The sequence below is a fragment of the Anas platyrhynchos genome, chromosome 16 (assembly GCF_047663525.1).
Source record: "Anas platyrhynchos isolate ZD024472 breed Pekin duck chromosome 16, IASCAAS_PekinDuck_T2T, whole genome shotgun sequence".
In the NCBI taxonomy this organism is placed as follows: domain Eukaryota; kingdom Metazoa; phylum Chordata; class Aves; order Anseriformes; family Anatidae; genus Anas; species Anas platyrhynchos.
In genome coordinates, this window is record NC_092602.1 from 9,639,858 (window position 1) to 9,657,307 (window position 17,450).

At 39.2% G+C, this 17,450-nt stretch overlaps 2 protein-coding genes across 3 annotated transcripts in view; one reads left to right on the forward strand and one right to left on the reverse strand.

Moving 5' to 3' along the window:
* Positions 1-837: 837 nt before the first annotated feature.
* SNAP29 (synaptosome associated protein 29) lies at positions 838-10,991 on the reverse strand. The gene is made up of 5 exons (XM_005021166.6): positions 10,696-10,991; positions 9,425-9,621; positions 8,386-8,471; positions 7,210-7,314; positions 838-5,207 (listed from the first exon to the last, which is right to left on the reverse strand). Exons 1-5 carry the CDS (start codon positions 10,894-10,896, stop codon positions 5,050-5,052), a joined length of 747 nt encoding a protein of 248 aa, XP_005021223.2. The 5' UTR covers positions 10,897-10,991; the 3' UTR covers positions 838-5,049.
* A 186-nt stretch (positions 10,992-11,177) lies between these two features.
* Positions 11,178-17,450, forward strand: part of PI4KA (phosphatidylinositol 4-kinase alpha) — a 60,028-nt gene continuing 53,755 nt past the window's right edge. For both annotated transcript variants that reach the window (XM_027469922.3, XM_072024254.1), the window contains exons 1-7: positions 11,178-11,423; positions 13,001-13,117; positions 14,642-14,735; positions 15,382-15,470; positions 15,970-16,042; positions 16,392-16,651; positions 17,367-17,433. In XM_027469922.3, coding sequence (XP_027325723.1) covers positions 11,205-11,423; positions 13,001-13,117; positions 14,642-14,735; positions 15,382-15,470; positions 15,970-16,042; positions 16,392-16,651; positions 17,367-17,433 — 919 coding nt within the window. In that variant the 5' untranslated portion in view covers positions 11,178-11,204. The remainder of the gene's footprint in view (positions 11,424-13,000; positions 13,118-14,641; positions 14,736-15,381; positions 15,471-15,969; positions 16,043-16,391; positions 16,652-17,366; positions 17,434-17,450) is intronic.

Here is a 17,450-nt window from a genome sequence, read left to right on the forward strand (position 1 = left end):
AGCTAAGAATATTTCTAGCAGAGACTCAGAATTCACTGCACCACTCCATTGTCTACAATCTTCCACTGTACTCTTGGCATTGTTTTGATTTTTCTATATGCAACAATAAGGTGCAGAGATGGAAGAGCTCTCAGATCCCGTCTGTTGGAGAACTCTCAGCACAAGGGCAGGAAAACAGTTCTTTGAATCTTAAAAACCGGTCACTCTCTCTAGCATTCAGACTTTCCCTTTTCAGAGCTTCTATAGTAGCACTTCTGTGGCTTTATGGTATCAAAGAAAATTACATCTCTGTTATGAAGAAGAAAAAGGAAATTCAGAAGCCAAGTTCCTCTTCTCACATACAGATAAGAACCTAGCTAAAGGTCAAGACATTCTGAGGACTTAATCAGCAAATTTGGGACCACGCAGGAATATTACATACCTGTTGCTTTTAAATTTTCAAGATTGTACAATTGTTTTAGCCTTATTCCTATCTTGCCTGCCTTCTTCATGTATATATATCCAGTTTATGATACTCCAGATGAAAACAAGCACTATGGCAAGATCACTTTTCAAGCAACATCTCGGATTATTTTGTCTGCACAAGTTAAGGTTTTGCATAAATGAATGCTTGTTTGCATTCCACTTTCAGGATCTAAGAAAACGTACTCAAGAGCCACCCAGTAGGGTAATACCCTTCTTTTATTCCAAGAAAACAAAACCCACCAGCTGCAAACTAATTTCCATTTTGACACAAAATTAACAGAATATGCCCAGCACATTAACAGATCTTATTATGGGACAGAAGTATCAATGAAATTGTAATGAAAGAATTATGGAAAATAAATGCAAAAACTCTCCATTAACAATAAGCACCTTTATTGACCATCTTACCATTCAACACTTATTTAATTCAGTTTCCTAAACTGATGAAGTACAGTCCAGTTTAGCATTTAAATAAAAGAAAAAGCAAGTGTTATACCTGGGTGGTATAGAACTAAAGTACTGTTAAAATAAAAAAAAAGCTGTAGACACAATTAATACTACCTGTGATTCAAGAAATTAATACCCAGATTTCAGAGTCAAACTTAATACGTCTCCTCCACATGACATTATGCCTCAAAAAATGCCTGTGAAAGTCTGTCTGTTTAGAAGGCAGAGTGGTTAGTAGGTATTTTCTATTTCACCATTTAACAAGTGACATCACAAAAAATACTAGGCAGCCAAATATTTCAGGTAAGTTTAACAAATTAAAAAACAAAACAGAACGACAGCTGTAAAACCTTCTTCAGGGAAAGGCCAGCTGATTTCAGACAGCATTTGTATATAAACCAAATAAAGGCAGTAGTTTTCATTAGAAATTTTAGATTGAAGTCTTGCTATGTCCTCATAGGACATAATATAGTGTCCCAGTGATTTCAGTAAGACAAAAGAGTTCAGCACAGCAACAAATCTTTGCAGTACAGACGAAAATCCAGACACATATCATTTGTTACAGTATTTAATTCAACACTCAAGCAATTTAAAATCATATGCACTGAGGAAACTAGTAACCAAGTATCTGGTTATTCCCACTTCCTTTCCTTCCTGTTTTTAAAACGTATCTTACTATGTTTCCAGTATTTAACACTTTTTCAAAATTTATTAGCAAATTTTTAGAAGCAAGAAAATACCCTTTTATAAAGAAGATTGAAAAAAGTTTTTTGATCTCTTATGCTGACCATAGTATTAAACTTCTACTCAAGCCAGTAAGTGTAAAATTAATCAGAGCTATGTGGCTGCAAGGACACCCATTTCTACGCCAACATGAATATTTAGGCAAAACAATTTATATAGCTTATCAGGTTAGCACTGGTGTCTTCTGAAAGTCCTAAACCCAATGTAAGTATCCAAGAAGAAATAGAACTGTATGTCATATCAGGAAATAGTAAGAAAAGTTGCAGAAAGTCCTTCATAACATATATAAAGTGACATTTCCTGGAAAGGCAAAACTTGCGTCTTTTTTTTTTTTTCTCTCCTTTAAATTTCCCTTTCCTGCAGGATAGAAAGTTACTCTAATGAGGAAAAAAAATCACTATTACAAAATAGAGTTGTCTCTTCACATCAGTTAAACTTCTTTATCAGCAGAAAGAATAAAGCACCTTTGTGTAAGTTGTGAAAGCAAATTCATTTTGTCGCAGATACTCATTTATATCCTTGCACAATCTTTTTTTTCCCCCAACAATGAAAGCTCAATGTGGGAAGTAGACCTTTAAAACAAGGCTATTAAGCAAAACAAAAATACATAGAGCAGGAAAGCCTAACCAGCAAGAAAACAAACAAACATGTTTTCTCAAACAAATAAATAGCACAGGAAAGCCTACATAGCAAGAGAACAAAGACATATGTTACTGAGACTGTGAATGGAATTGTTAGAAGAGATGAAATGTTAGGCCTCTAACTTCCACATGGCTGAGATCTTGGTTTTCTAGTCTGCTCAGATCATAAAGTTCTCAAAGCAGAAATAGGGATTTATTTATTTTATTCCTCTTTTTTTGCCTTTGTTTTCAAAGGCATCAAGAGATATCCAGAATGCAGGAAACATTTAGTAAGGCTGATACAAATAAACTGTTGACCAAAAAAATTGAGCCCGTTCCATGAAACAATTCAGAATGAAAAAAGGAAGAGCTTACATCAGAAAGACAACATACTTTTAAATCAGTCGAAATTTTTGCTTGGATTCAAGCTTCACATTTCTTATTACATGTAGCATAACTAGATCTTCCAGATGCATTTTTCCTTCATTAACCATAACTTAGTGGAGAAAACCTCAGCCTACAACCTAGTTACCAAAGTCTAACTTTGGAAAAAATGTAATTGTTAAATAGCTGCATATAGATAAAGGCAGATTTCAAATTAAAATGAATGTTTTTAATTACTGTGCTTTTTTTTTTTTTAACATCCTCTATTCTCGACAGGCTTGATTTATCATTTTTAAGATGCAAATGCTACTATTTAATTACTTTTAATAAAAAGGGGAGAGTCAAATACAAAATTAAAACAGGTACACTCAATTCCAATATTCCTTCACTGAGGTACTTAAAGATTTTGAAAACTAATGATTGGCACAATTTCCTAAATAAATCTATTGACCTTCTTGAGACATTAAATCATATAATTCATGAATATTCTAAGAGTAAAAGAAATTTGATTATGATATACACTCACAAAAGTAGATAAGTTGTCATTAATAAGGTTTTCCAAGCTTCCACATGAATATAAGTGACATGTAAAGTGAAAGTTGAAAAACTAATAAAGATGCTAATAGCTCAAAGTTTTAAGTCTCCACGAGGCACATTTCTTTTAGGGACCAAAACCAATGACAACAGTAAGGTAAGGAGAAACCGAGGCTCACTTTCAATCTAAATCACAATTGTACTGTGCTGGTAAGTGCAGGAATATATGCCTGTTTTTTCATAATACTATGCTCAAGAAATGTAGCTTTTTTTTTTAGTGATTTATTTTTCTAAAAGTGAACTCTCAGGAGACACTGTAGAACAAGAAAGGCTTCAGTTTTCCTGTGCTTCCTTAAACTTGGTACACTTTATAGCAAGTCAGCTCAAGGTGACAGTTCCTTTTACTAAAGAAAGGAGAAACTCTGAATGTGATATTCATGAAGGATGCAAGCTTGACAGTCCTGAACATCAATGTTTTAATTTAATTTATAAGGTAACACAATACAAGCTCAAAGAAGTTATGTCGTCTTAGTCACTCATTGTCATTTGTGATATTTAAGAGTTGCAATGCTGACAGGGGTCTTCTCCAAACTGAAATAGCTTATTTGTTTTCAAGACAGACATCTAGTTCTCCCTGTCATGTCTTCAGGTTGGAGTAGAGCTGTAACTATTTTATTCTACAGTGATACTTAGTGTAATAAAGAATAAAACAAACTGGAAGGCTGAACATTTATCTGGAAGACTCAAACTTTTTAAAACCTTTCTTAATCTGCGGAAGCTTTTTATACCTGCTAAGCCTATGTAGAAGTATGCCAATCATAGCTGTGCGTCTTAAAACCAGTCACATTACCAAGGAGGACACAGCACCTACTCGCTCCCTAATCACCTTTATTTGAAGTAAATGTTAAATTAAGGAATGATCTATGATCTGTTCGCACAGTATCAGTCCAATTCTTCACTTGGAGAAAATGGAAACTACTAAAATGGAAACTACTTTCAAATAACCACGTACCTGAATAAGCTGAGAAAGGGCAGAAAAATAAAAACTAGACGATGACAATGTTACCCAAACCTTTTGGGTTTCTGTCAGTCAATCAAGATTTTGTGTAAACCATAATATACCCCTGTAGATCTTTACTGATAATAACATAAAGGTGATAGCATTCACTGACAGTCATAACAACCACTGTTCTTCCACCTCTTGGGAAAAGAGGTCTTTGGAAAGTAAAAAAGCAGAGGATTTTATCATTCTTGCATGACACCCTTGATAGTTAACAATTTACAACTTCCATAGAACAGTTTGTTCCTTAAGCTCCAGAAATGCCAGAGGACAGTCACTTACAATTATTTTTACAGCTGGAAATCGGCATTTTTTTCAGAATTTTAAATAGCTGTAGGTAAACAGAATTAGCAACATTTGCTCTGAACAAAGAAGTACATTCTGTTCCCCCTGACCCCTCCCCAAAACAGAGGGGAAATGTAGTTACTTTTCTCATCACAACTTTCAGGCCAAGGACACTGAAGCTTTGTAGACTCAGAATTCCTTCACGCACACAACACACAGTTATGCAATTTTGAATTAATTCAAAATGTAATGCAATTGAGAAAGGTATCCAGCACAAAAGAATTAACAGAGTGCTGAGAGATTTTACTCAGCGTGCACTTTTCCTATGTACATTATGAAGAAACTTAAGGTATTATGCTGCACTTAAGATTATGCAATTTTAATGGCAACAAAATCAGTAACATACCAGAAAAAAAATTAATAGATATTGTCCAAGTTTTTTTTAAAGAGATCTGTTGAGATAAGATATCCAAGAAGAACTAATGCTGGACAAAAATTTCTATAAGCTCTTTAAAGTTGTCGGATTTTTTTATCAGTGCTTTTAATATTGACATCCAGTGTCTCTACTTTTTTGGTTAGCCGATCCAGCATATCATCTTGCTCCTCTATTTCTGTCTGCAGACCAAGAGCTAGGTTTTTCAGACGACTCAACCCAGAAGACATCTCATCTGTCAACAGAGATTGACCGTAAGGATTCAAAGCAGTATAAAGCATCCGTTTAAACAGTGTGGTATCAGAACTCCCTCTTCTCCAAAACCTGGATTTAGGAAATGTTAGTTAAGACTGCTCAAGTCCAAGCCTTCTCTAATAGTGGAAGCAGCAATCTTTTGACATGGCTACTGAATTTCTGTCAGAAAGTAACCACTTCCTTCTTCCTTCCCATTAAAAGTTAAATGCTTAAAACCAAATTGTATCCCTATAAAATGAGGTATTCTGCAATATAGTTTCTACTTCTAAAAATACTTTATAGAAGGCTGGGATACATCTTTTCTCAGGTCGATATGCACAATGTGCTCACTAACTTTTCTTTTTCCCCCGCTTTAAAACGTTCTTCATGCAGAGATATCATCAATACACTGAAAATTTAAAATTTAATCAGTTAATTATTTATCAGATGTAAAAAAATCAATTTCCACATTTCCTAATTTGGCTACAAGGAAACTTTTATTGCATGATTGATTGGTACAAATGCTTCTGAGGCTAGTAAGTTTTTGCATGGCTTGGGGGTAGAATAAATGTGCTTCCGCTAACTCTTATACTTGATTATTTCTCTTTGATCTGTTCCTTTCTGATTTCCTTCAAATCTCTTCTTTCTAGGTTAGCTAAACAGCAACACATGTAAGCAAAGAGGCACTTTGTATATATACACTACAAAACAAGAGAAAATCAGCTGAATATTTTTTGAAGTTAAAAAAAACATATGCAGCAAATTCATATGTGAAATATTTAGTGCCTTTTCATTCTTCAATTTTCTGCATTTTTTTTTTCCAAAGTTGCACACAGTTGCAGATTCTTTGGGTTTAAACTGATGTACAATTTAATATCTCGGTTTTAACTGTCAGTGAGATAAGTTGTATGCATCTTTCAACACAGGTGGCAAGCTTTATATAATGAGTTAATAAGTATCCATACTGGTCTAATCTGGCTGTCAATATGAGGCATTATTTCCTTCTTAATATTACTACTATCTGTTTAATAATTTATTTTTTTCAGAATGGAAGAATTAGGCTGCCTGTCCCAGTGACGTTCCACTTACAGGATGATTCAAAGAAATATTTTCATATCCTGAGTACAGATGTTATAGGATACATCAGCACCATTTTCTCATTCAAATAACAGAAACTTGCTAGCATATTCACATTTAGTGAGATTGTTTTTCTTATGGTCAATCTATGATCCAAGAGGACTTATGCTTTGGGTGTAGTTTTTTTCTCCCAGTTTCTTTGTTCAGGGGCAGTTCAAAATCTAATAGTTATAAAGCACAAGCATGTAGAAGAGTTAAAATAATGATCATAGAATCATAGAATATCCTGAGTTGGAAGGGACCCGTGAGGATCATCAAGTCCAACTCTTGACACCGCACAGGTCTACCCAAAAGTTCAGACCATGTGACTAAGTGCACAGTCCAATCTCTTCTTAAATTCAGACAGGCTCGGTGCAGTGACCACTTCCCTGGGGAGCCTGTTCCAGTGTGCAACCACTCTCTCTGTGAAGAACCCCCTCCTGATGTCAAGCCTAAATTTCCCCTGCCTCAGCTTGACCCCATTCCCGCGGGTCCTGTCACTGGTGTTAATGGAGAAATAGGGTATTTGTTTCCATAAGAGATTTATACTATTGCAGGCATCCTACCCAGTTTGTTTCTAGCTGGTTTCACATGAAAGGTATTTCTAATTCAGATTTGTTATTAATATGTGCAGGTAGTTGACCCACAGACATCCCACAGCATAGAACTATTCAAATAACGCGTGCCTCAATGAAATGTTGGATTCTGTCATGGTTATAGTTCTGAAAGAGTCTACAAGTAAATGTTGTTATTCTCAAAGCTTGTATGTGAGCTATAAAAAAAAAAAGTGCTTCTTGAGAACACATTGCTTAGAAATTCTCTCCCTGGCTTGAGAACCAAAAATTAAAAATTGTATTATGTCAAACAGTTTCAATTTTTTCACTTACCTAAGTTGTTATCAATTTTCTGGTGGTAAGCTCGCAGATGTTGATTCTTTGGATAGGCATCCCGTTGCACTGAAGTAACTAAATCTATGTTGCTGAAATCACTGTCTGCCAAGAGCATAAAGTACAGAGTATTATATAATAAAAAGACAGAAAGAAAAAATCAAGTTTTAGAAGGGCTATTAAAAATTAGTCTGGCTACAGATGCCATGAAATCTTATCACCTATTAGTCAGTATATCAAAAGCAGTCCAACTTCTCTATCTATAGGACATGCTCAAAATTAACAGTTATTAAGCTATAACTACTCTGCTGAATTGCGTTTTGTAGTTCTGCTGAGTAGTCGAGAGATGAAAAAAAAAAAAAACAACCAAAAAAACAGGCTTACCTGCTTTCTATCTGCATTTAGCAGTCCCTCAGGTAAACCCACCAGAGAGTTAGTTCTGCCCTCTGTTGGTCAGACTTTTAATATTATAGGGAGTGGAATGGAGATTGATGTTACCAAAAAGTATTTTGTGCCTTACAGAGCTACAACTATAAACTGCAGCTTTCTCAATCTCACTAAACTAAATAATTAAAACTTCAATTTAAGAAGTAACAGTTACTTTGTACATAAAAGTAATCCAAAGTTAGCTCCTAAGAATGGGAACAAGACCAAACCCTGAATTGTTCCTTGTGCAAACAAAGTAAGGACTTCATTGTGAAGGGTTATAGTTCACATTGCAAATAACAAGGAAAACACATACAAAAACTACTGCAAACCATGGTTAAAAAGAAGAACCTCAAAGTACAAGTCAATATTTTGGCAATGTAGGACAAGGCTGGCTGTACATTATGTGGATTCTTGGCCAGAATCTCCTCCGTGCAAATATAAGCACTAGATGTCTTTACATCTGTAGATGCACTACAGTCCTTACTACATATAGCTTAAATCCCCTGCAGGAAGGGCTAGATAAAATCCAAGTGCAAGTAAGAATTTTCAAGTCTTCAGGATGGGTATAAGAGGTTTAGGGGCAGACAATTCCCTAGAGTTGAAAGTCACAAACACTGGGATACAATCTCCAGAAGTTGGGTAGCAATCCAAGTCAGCAGTTGGGCAGGCTAAAGGGTCTCCTTCACCACTGTGCAAGTTCCCTCCACTTTGATGACAGACATTCAGTATAAAATAAAGTTAACAAACCAGAATTATCTAGCCGCCTTAAGTTCGGATGACTTTCCTGGTATTTTGACTCTTGCTCCTTACTAGACATCATTGCTTCTTTTAATCTGGTAATAAAGAGAGTAAAATTAAAATACTATTATGGACCACAGGCTTCAGTCTAGATCTATTAAACAAGAATGAGCATCAAAATTATCCAAGAAAAATATTTTTTTAGACTTAATCCAACAAGTCCCTTTACAATAATTTATTGTATTCAGTGAAAGCAGAATTGGTTGCTTTAGTGCTGAAAATAGTGTAAGCTTTGATGTCAAGAACAAAATCATATCTTCAGTGTTGGAGGCAATCTATTCATTATCTCTAATGGAAGATGAGGCCAGGAAAGAAAATAGTAACAATTAAAAAAAAAAAATCAATCCATGGTTCCATGTGTACAGCCTGGTAATGCTGTACACAAATTTCTCAGTTGAAGAGAGACAAGTACTGTAAGAGATGGTACTTTCACAGCAATTCATTTTCGTTTACAGCTTTTAATAAAAACTAGTGAAACATACATAGTATTTAACTAGAAGCACTACAAATATAAAGGGATACAAAAATATTTTTCTCAGAGTTAAAGAAAAAGGGAATCAGACACCATCTCAGGAGTTTACAGAATCAACAAATTTGTAATTGATTTTCTGGTGACATTTCAGAGATGATGTGAGAAATGTCTCAAAAAAAAGTTAAAAAGGTAGATGGACAAGGTGAGGAGTTTAGGGGAAAGATACACAAGTGAAACTGGCGACATTGTGAGGAAACCCTCTCTCTCCCCAGGAGTCTGGTACTTGAAGGGACCAAGTAACGTAAGTGTGCATGCACACAGGAGACAGCCAGGACTCTGACAACAGAATAAGCTAATTACAGATTACTGGGGAGAAAAAGGTTCCACTTTAAAAATTACTTCAGAAAAACTGTTCTAGATCCAGAATCTCTCATAACATTTCTGATGACAGACAGGTCTCCTGTTTGAGCCCAAGAAAGTACTATCATTCCCAAGTGAAACGTTTATTTTCCTTACCTACTATTACCATAATATTCAGGAGTTCCATTCTGCTCTGGCTTGCTCTCTGGAGGTTTGGGTTTGAAGTAGTTAACCAGCCCCCCAAAAACACTCTTAATGCTATTTATGTGTCTTTGACTGGTCTTCAAGTCCTGGTCCATTTTATCTACCATCTGTTCTGTGCGCTTCAGCGACTCTCCTTGACGTACGAGCTCCTAATAGATATTGACAGACAAAAGGAAGCTAGTAAAGCCAAGATAAACTGAAACATCAAGTATTTTTAACAGACATTCTGAAGAAAAATAGAGCATTCCTTCCATCTATGTAGATGATTTCTAAGGGAGTGCAGCCTTTTCACTCACTCCTGTTTCTCCAGGGCATTTCAATCGAGCTGCTAGTCAGCTGTAGCACTAACCAGCTATAAAACCCTCATCAGTGCGATGCCTGCTTCCTGACAGGTACCACAAAGGGGAGCCAGGAATTTTCTGTATTGGCCGCTTGTCAGGTTGATGTTTGTATCTGTCCTCTGTGGGCAAAGTAGTGGAAACGCAAAGGTTTATGGCAGGGAAATGAGAACTATTTCTAGTTGTGAATGACACTTTAGTTAACAAGGGATGCTATTTTCATGTTACTGGGGTGTTTCAGATAATTTATGAACCGAATAACTGAAGAAAATAAACACAACTAGATTTTTTCACACTGCAGGAATATTTTTTTGGCTAACACTGCAAGATTTAGAAGTTCTGATATACACAGCTGTGTTATTTTCTATTTCAGTGTCACAAATACTATTCTAAAGTAATCCAAAGCTTAATTTTGAGATTAATTTTGGCAGAAGAGTTGCCCACAGCCAACACTAGTGCACAGCAAAGGGCTTGTCCTCAAACTCTCACCAGAGCTTGGGGAATTACTGTTAAAGGCGGTTGTTTTCTCCCTCAAGCAGCAAGCCCACACCATTTGTTTTACCATTACCCCTGCGTCAAGACTGAGTTCTTAATTCCTCATTTAGGCTGTTTTTAACACACGAATCACGAGGCAGGAAGCTCCCCGAGGCCGCCCTGGCAGGCCCGGCCCCGGGCAGGTGACTCCAGGGGCAGGACCCGCGTTAGCAGCAACCGGGCCCGGCCTGGCCCCCGGTGAGCACGAAGGAAGTGATTAATCGGCGTGACACCGAGCGCCTGGCAAACAAAACAACCCGGCCGGCAGGCGCCTCGATTAGCGAGGGAAGAGCTGGCAGCCTCCCGGTCAGACAGGCACAAACCCAACCGCTACAGACCCCCGGGACCCACCTCGGAGGCGGCCACGCCGATGCGCTCCGACTCGTAGAGGAGCGACAGGGAGCGGGCGGTGCTGTCGGCGGTGGCGGCGGAGCGCCGCAGGACCTCCCGCTGCAGGTAGCGCTGCCGCTCGGCGCCGCCCGCCTCCTCCCCCCCCACAACCTCCTCATCCTCCTCGGCGAAGGGGTTGTAGCTCCTCGGGGGGCCCGACATGGCGCTGCCTGCCGGCCTCAGGCACCGCCGCTCCTTCCCCACACAAGCACCGGGCGGCCCCGCCCGCTCCGCCCCGCCCCGCCCCTCCCCGTCCCGCCCCGGGCGCTGCGCTGAGGCGGGCGGCGGCTGGGACCGCCCACCGCCGGGAACAGGGGGAGCCGGGCGAGCCCATCGCTGAGAGATCGGGTGCGCGGGGGGGTGACTGGCAGCGAAGCCGCAGCGGGCGCCGCCATTTTGTTGACGCGCGGGGCGGGCCGGGGGAACGCCGTCCCGCGAGACGGGCCCCGCCCGCGGGGCTCCCTCCCAACATGGCGGCCGCGGCGGTAGCGGCGGCGGCGGCGGCCGCAGCAACGGCGGCGGCGGCGGCCGCGCCGGGGAGCTCCGCCACAGCAACGGCGGCTGCCGCGGCTCCCTCGGCCGGCACGGGGCGGGGAAGCAGCGCGGGCACCGCGCGGGGCTTCTACTTCAACACGGTGCTGTCACTGGCGCGCTCGTTGGCGGTGCAGAACCCGGCGCCGCTGGAGAAGGTGAGCGAGGGGCTCGCCCTGAGGGGAGGCTGCTCCGAGGGGCCCCGTGGGGGGGTCGTGAGGGGGTGTCCGGGCGCCCCGCGGGGCCCTGTCACGCGTGGCTCGGCCGTGTCCCCTGCGGGGGGTGCTGAGGGGAGCAGGGGGCTGGGGTCCGGCCCTGAAGCTTGTGAGGTGTAATTAGCGCCAGCCTAATGAGGGCCGGTTGGGTTATCCCGTGTATCTGGTGAAAGCGAAGCGAAGGAATCAGCTCAAGGTTAAAAAAAAGCAGAACGGAAAAAATAGGAATTTGGGTTCAGGTAAACGTCTAGTGACTGCGTAATGAAATAAGGGAATTTTCGCCTCACGAGGGTTCTCTCTGTGGGTCCTGCTGCCGGTGCGAGCTCCCGTGGCTGCGCTGAGACACCCCGGGGGTCAGTGCCTAGCTGGAAGGGGCCGAGCCTTCACAGTGCTTCGGGCCCTAATGAGAAGTGGCTAAATTGGTGAAAATTACAGCTCTGCCTCGGCGAAAATCATAGCGCGTGACTTATTCTTGGCCAGCTGTTGCAGGTGTCTCTGCGTAGTTCTTATTCCTGAAATCTGTCAGTGCTCTGACAGCCACCTGTAAGCGCTTCCTTTAACGTCTTGCTGTTGGTTCACTCTTATCTGGTGTTTATTTTTTTTACTTGAGAGAGTACACGTAGGAGTTAAACGATATCAACAGGTCATATCTAGCTACAGTTACGTTATACCACATACTAATCTGACGTGGAATACAGGTATTAAAAGTTATTTTGAAGTTCATATTTTCCTCTGCTGCATTTTACGCTAATCAAGAGGATTACCTGCGTTGTATTACAGGTCTTGTTACATTGGGCATCCACTAAGTTGTTTTAATCCTCTAGGAAAACAGTTTCTTAGTTTACAAATTTCAAGATGGAATGTTTAAAGTTTACTGTGTAAATGGGAAGTAGCTTGACATTGAAACATAGGTCTTGTCCCTTTCTGTTACTACTTATTAGCATCAATCAGATTTTTAGAAAGTCCATCTGCTTGTTGCATTTCCTTTTTTTTTTTTTTATAACGGTTCCATAGGCAAACTGAGCATTTTAGAGATTTGAAATATTCTTTAGTTGTGTGTTTGCTGGGTATGCAGTGAATTGATAGGTAAGTTGTGGGGAAAATAAGGTCTGGAAACTTAATGTGTTAAAAGGATCAGAGCAAAAGTCAAACTCAGCTATGCAGCAGCGTTTATTCATGGCTGTATATGAGGAAGGCACTGGTGCAGTTGTAACACCACTTCAGACACTGGAGGTCTGAACGAATCTTGAAAACCACAGCCTGTCAGTTTGTTTCTCTGTTATGAAAATATTTACAACGGTCTTAGTACTACCCAGGTCTATTGCTTGGCATGCTCTAGGGTGTGGACATGATGACTAAATCTATTGCTTATACAAAAAGCTGGGAGATATTTGCATTGCTTTCCTTACCAAATGTCTATTGGTAGATTTTTGAAAGACAGTTTTAATACTGTTGTTCCTTTGGATTGTTTTGACGCTTTTGCTCTTGTTCTCCCATCCTTTCCCATCGCTGTTTTTCAGGTACAAAAGCTGCTCTGTATGTGTCCAGTGGATTTCCATGGAATTTTCCAGTTAGATGAACGTCGAAGAGATGCTGTAATTGCTTTGGGAATCTTTCTAATTGAATCTGACCTTCAGGTATTTTTCCTCCCTTGGGATATTTAACTTGAAAGATGTTGAAATAGTTGTTCAATGAATCAAAACTTGGTATTTAATATTCATTTGAATTACTGTAATGTGGGGAAAATGAAAGTTGTGAATGCCTTAGACATATGGTACAATATTCATGTCCTTGCTATAAAGAGCTGACTAGATAAAAGATCAGACATAACAGATGGATGCAGGCAGGGGAGCACAAGGAAACAAGGACAGTACTGATGACAGAAGTTGTGGTACTGCCACAGCCAAACTGCTCTCATGTTTCTTGGTCGTCACAGCTTAAGGAGGGACAGGAAAGCTTAAATCATTTTGCAGAGTTTTTTTTGGGCGTGGTAACCAACACAAAGGCACTTGTTTGTAGATTTTTAAAAGGTAGCTGATGAATTGGCCCCGTGGTATTGAATTTGAGGTAGTAAAGGAGGGAAGTGGTTTTTAAGAGGAAGCGTGAAGCGTATAAGTTTTCATTGTTAGAGTATATGTTGGATGAATGTGGAAGTGCAAGAAGTTTTTATAGGTGTGGGCAAACTGTTCGGCGCAATTTACTCAGTGTGTCGTTGCTTGTCCTGCCCTCACCAGCTTCTAAACAACAGGTATGTTTCAGGAGCAAACATGCTCCTGTATGTCAGGTTTGTAACAGCCTTTTTATGCCTGGGCATTAGCTAGGGTAAAAAGACAAACAGTGCGGATAGGTTGCATTGTATACAAGTATCCATTTTGTATCTGTCAGCTTGTTTCTGACAAGCTGGTTCTCTTCTCTTCAAATGCTGGGGATGGTATTGTTTCTTGGAGAAGAAAGAAAGGATGTATGGAATCCTGGTTTCAAAGACATTCACCTCACTTCAAGTCTTTTAATGATGCTGGGGTTTGGATTGATACTGAATTTCCTCCTCTTTGGTGCCTGGTTACTAAGATACAGCTTGCGTACATAGTATTAACAACTTTGTCCTGTTTGTATTTTGTTAGTATGAAATTTAAAGCAATTGTATTCGTTTTTTTTAGCATTTTTTGATGGTTTTGAAAATATCAGTTTTAATTAATCCAGCTTTGTGGGGAAAGAAATTATTATTCTTGGATTTGCAGATTTAACTGAGGTGTTAAGTGGGTGTGCTAAGTGATTTGCTTATGGCTAAGGGATGGATTTCCAATATTGAATTGGGACTGGCATTTCTAAATATCTAGACATCTTAAAATTATCTTGTGACTTTGGTGCAAATTGATGAACGAATTGGAGAGAAAATTAATTAATTCAATTAATCCCAACTTTTATGGAGAACGAATGGTTGCCCAGAACAAAATGCTTGGGTTTATAGAACTGAGTTAGTTGACTTTCCTTTGCCTGTGTTGAAATAAATTTTGCAATATTCAAGAAGCCTGTGGAGTAATCATTAGAAAAAGCGTGTTCTGTGTTTGTTTAATGTAGTGTTTCCATGCCTCTAAAATATCTTTAGCAGAATTTGTTCAGCTTTTTGTTTCCATTTTAAATAGAGTATTTTCCATCTTTAGCACAAAGATAATGTGGTTCCATACCTCCTCCGACTTCTGAAGGGACTTCCCAAAGTCCAGTGGATAGAAGAAAGCAATGCACGGAAAGGCAGAGGTGATGTTTGTTGTTGTGTGTTCTTATCACTCTCATAGAACAGTAGACAAGAAATAGAAAGAACAAAGCCTATTCAGGACATGGTAAAAAGAGAAACTAGGTCCTCAGCTCTTGACTTGACAGTGTTTAATACTGGTTGTTCTTTAGAAGCAAAGAGAAAGCTGAATACCTCCCAGCTTTCTTCTTGACTGTTTTATGAGAATTTGCGCTTCCAAATAAATCTGTGCTCAATATATTTTGGGACTAAATTGGAGAAGTTTGCATGGCAGTTGGGTCAGGAGAATGGAACCTGAGATTTTTATGATCTGCTTTTAGTTAGATACTTAGTTGCTGTGAAACCACTTAATTTCTTCCTCCCTTAATACCACTTAAAATATAATATAAGAATACTTCTGTTTCACAAAGTATATTATATTATATTTATTTATTTATTTGAAAACCGGGAAGGGTTTTTACAAATTTAAAAATAGGTTTTTAACGCTTCACACTGAAATTATGATGGTTAGAAAGTACTTGTACGTCATGTATGTAGGACTCTACCCACAGGCTGTCTCAGAACTGTACAGCATGTGAATCTGTTGTGTTGTCTTTATTATTATTTTTTCTGATATGCCATCTCTAACAGTACTTATCTCTTACTTTGCAGGGTTGCTTCCAGTAGCAGAAAACTTCAGCTTCTGCTTGGTAACTTTGTTATCAGATGTTGCTTACAGGGACGCCTCTCTCAGAGAGCAGGTAGAGTTTAAGTTTGTGCTTACCTCATACACGATTCTCCAGTGGTGTAACTGACAAATGTCTAGGCAAGAGTGCATCACAGCTGCCTTCCTTCTTCCTTGCCAAGGGATTGGTTGCTTTGACATGTATGCTGCTGCGTTACTTTGCTTCAGTCAATGAAGTCAGGTACACAGAAGAAATTCTTAAATCTGTTTTTGCTTCTGGATGTCAAAGTATGACAATCACTGAGTCCAGAGTACTAGAATTCAAGCTTGGTACTAAGATCAGGGCTGCTGCAATTTTATTCTGTTGTACACACCAGTTGGCTGAAGGCTTTACAAAGGAAGCTCTGTAAGCTGAATGAGACCAATATACTTTTGTAGTCACACAGCATTAAAAACATCTTGTTTACAGAGATGCTCACATTCGTAAGTGTTGTATGTGTTGTAGTGATCTCATATATGATGATAAAACCTCTTTACCAACATCTGTTTTTGTATGTCTGTCATGATTACTTTAGATTTTGGATGCAATTCTACAAGTAATGCAGTTCCTGTTGGGAATGTGCCAGACCCCACAGATGCATGATAAAGGTACTTTTAAAATAACTCTTTATATTGTTACTGTATCTGAACTTGTCCTCTGAAATTCTTGTATTTTCAAACTATTAGGATTGCTCCTGAGAAATGAGAAGCTTTTCTCATTAGCTTTTCTCTTAGCATGTATTTACTCTGTTGCAGTAAATGAAATACAGAAGCTAGAGATGTATATTAATTTAAGATAACTTTGTAATTTTTCCTCTGCTTTTGAACAAATCTTTGTAAAGCACTTCAGGCTGAAGCAGTTTTGTGAACCGATAGAACTACCTCTCCTCAGTTTTGCTAAGTTACTGTTAATATATTCTTATATCTTTTTTTTTGTTTCTTTCCCCTCCCTCTCCAGAATATTTATGCAAGTATGCAGTGCCCTGCCTCATAGGAATTTCTCGAGCCTTTGGTCGCTACAGCAATTCAGAGGAGGCTCTCCTTTCAAAGCTTTTCCCAAAAATTCCCCCACATTCCCTGAGAGTTCCAGAAGAGCTTGAAGGAATTCGCCGGCGATCCTTTAATGATTTCAGATCCATTCTTCCCAGTTCTCTGCTCACTGTTTGCCAAGAAGGAACACTAAAGAGAAAAGCTAGCAGTGTATCTAGCATCTCACAGGTCTGTATGACTCGCCATGTGGTGGAATTGGTGCTACAATGACATTGTGGTCTTGATGTGATTAAGGCAGCCTTAAGCCTGGATACATAGACTGTCTCTTATCATGTTATTTGACCACGTTCAGAAACCTTTATTTTGGTTCTATGGCTGACTTTCAGAATGATTTTTGTAGCTTCTAAGCTACAAAATAATTAGTGACAGTTAAACTAATGACTGTAGCAATAAATCCTGATAATAAGTGGATGCCCACTTCTATTCCTGATTTTATATTATATTTCATATTATCCTCATGTTAAAAATATATATATATGTAATGTTTATTAAAAAATTCGGGAAACTGTCAGTTGATGGCTAGAGTTTTCAGAAGTGCTGAGATTATAGAAGCTCTTGCTGGCTTTACTGGCAGCTGTGCATATTCATTATCATAGGGGGAAAATGGATTCAGGTGCCTGTTTGGAAACCATGGATTGTTATTAGCATAGTTATGTGCAGTACAAGAGTTGTCATTCTGATCTGTTTCCTTTAATCAAAACTACTGAACTAGCCTTTTTTAACTTCCCATTTTTTGGTTGTAATTGAGCTGTTAGGCCTGTCCATACATTGTTCTGGTAGTTTCACCTGAAGCTGTGTTTCACTATAAAGCGTGTGAACACACTGATGAGTATTTCTCCATAGTTTTTAAAAGCATGGTTTTAAAAAGTGTGTGATGTTTCAGGTTAGTCCTGAACGTGGAATTCCCCCACCCAGCTCTCCTGGAGGATCTGCAATTCATTACTTTGAAGGTAAATTATTTTGCAAA

Excerpts from the sequence above, each read along its gene's own strand:
- SNAP29 (XM_005021166.6), bottom strand. The coding sequence starts at position 10,896 with ATGTCGGGCCCCCCGAGGAGCTACAACCCCTTCGCCGAGGAGGATGAG. Across the intron at positions 9,622-10,695 it reads TCGGCGTGGCCGCCTCCGAG|GAGCTCGTACGTCAAGGAGA; the intron begins GTGGGTCCCGGG and ends AATATCTATTAG. Across the intron at positions 8,472-9,424 it reads GAATATTATGGTAATAGTAG|ATTAAAAGAAGCAATGATGT; the intron begins GTAAGGAAAATA and ends CTTTATTACCAG.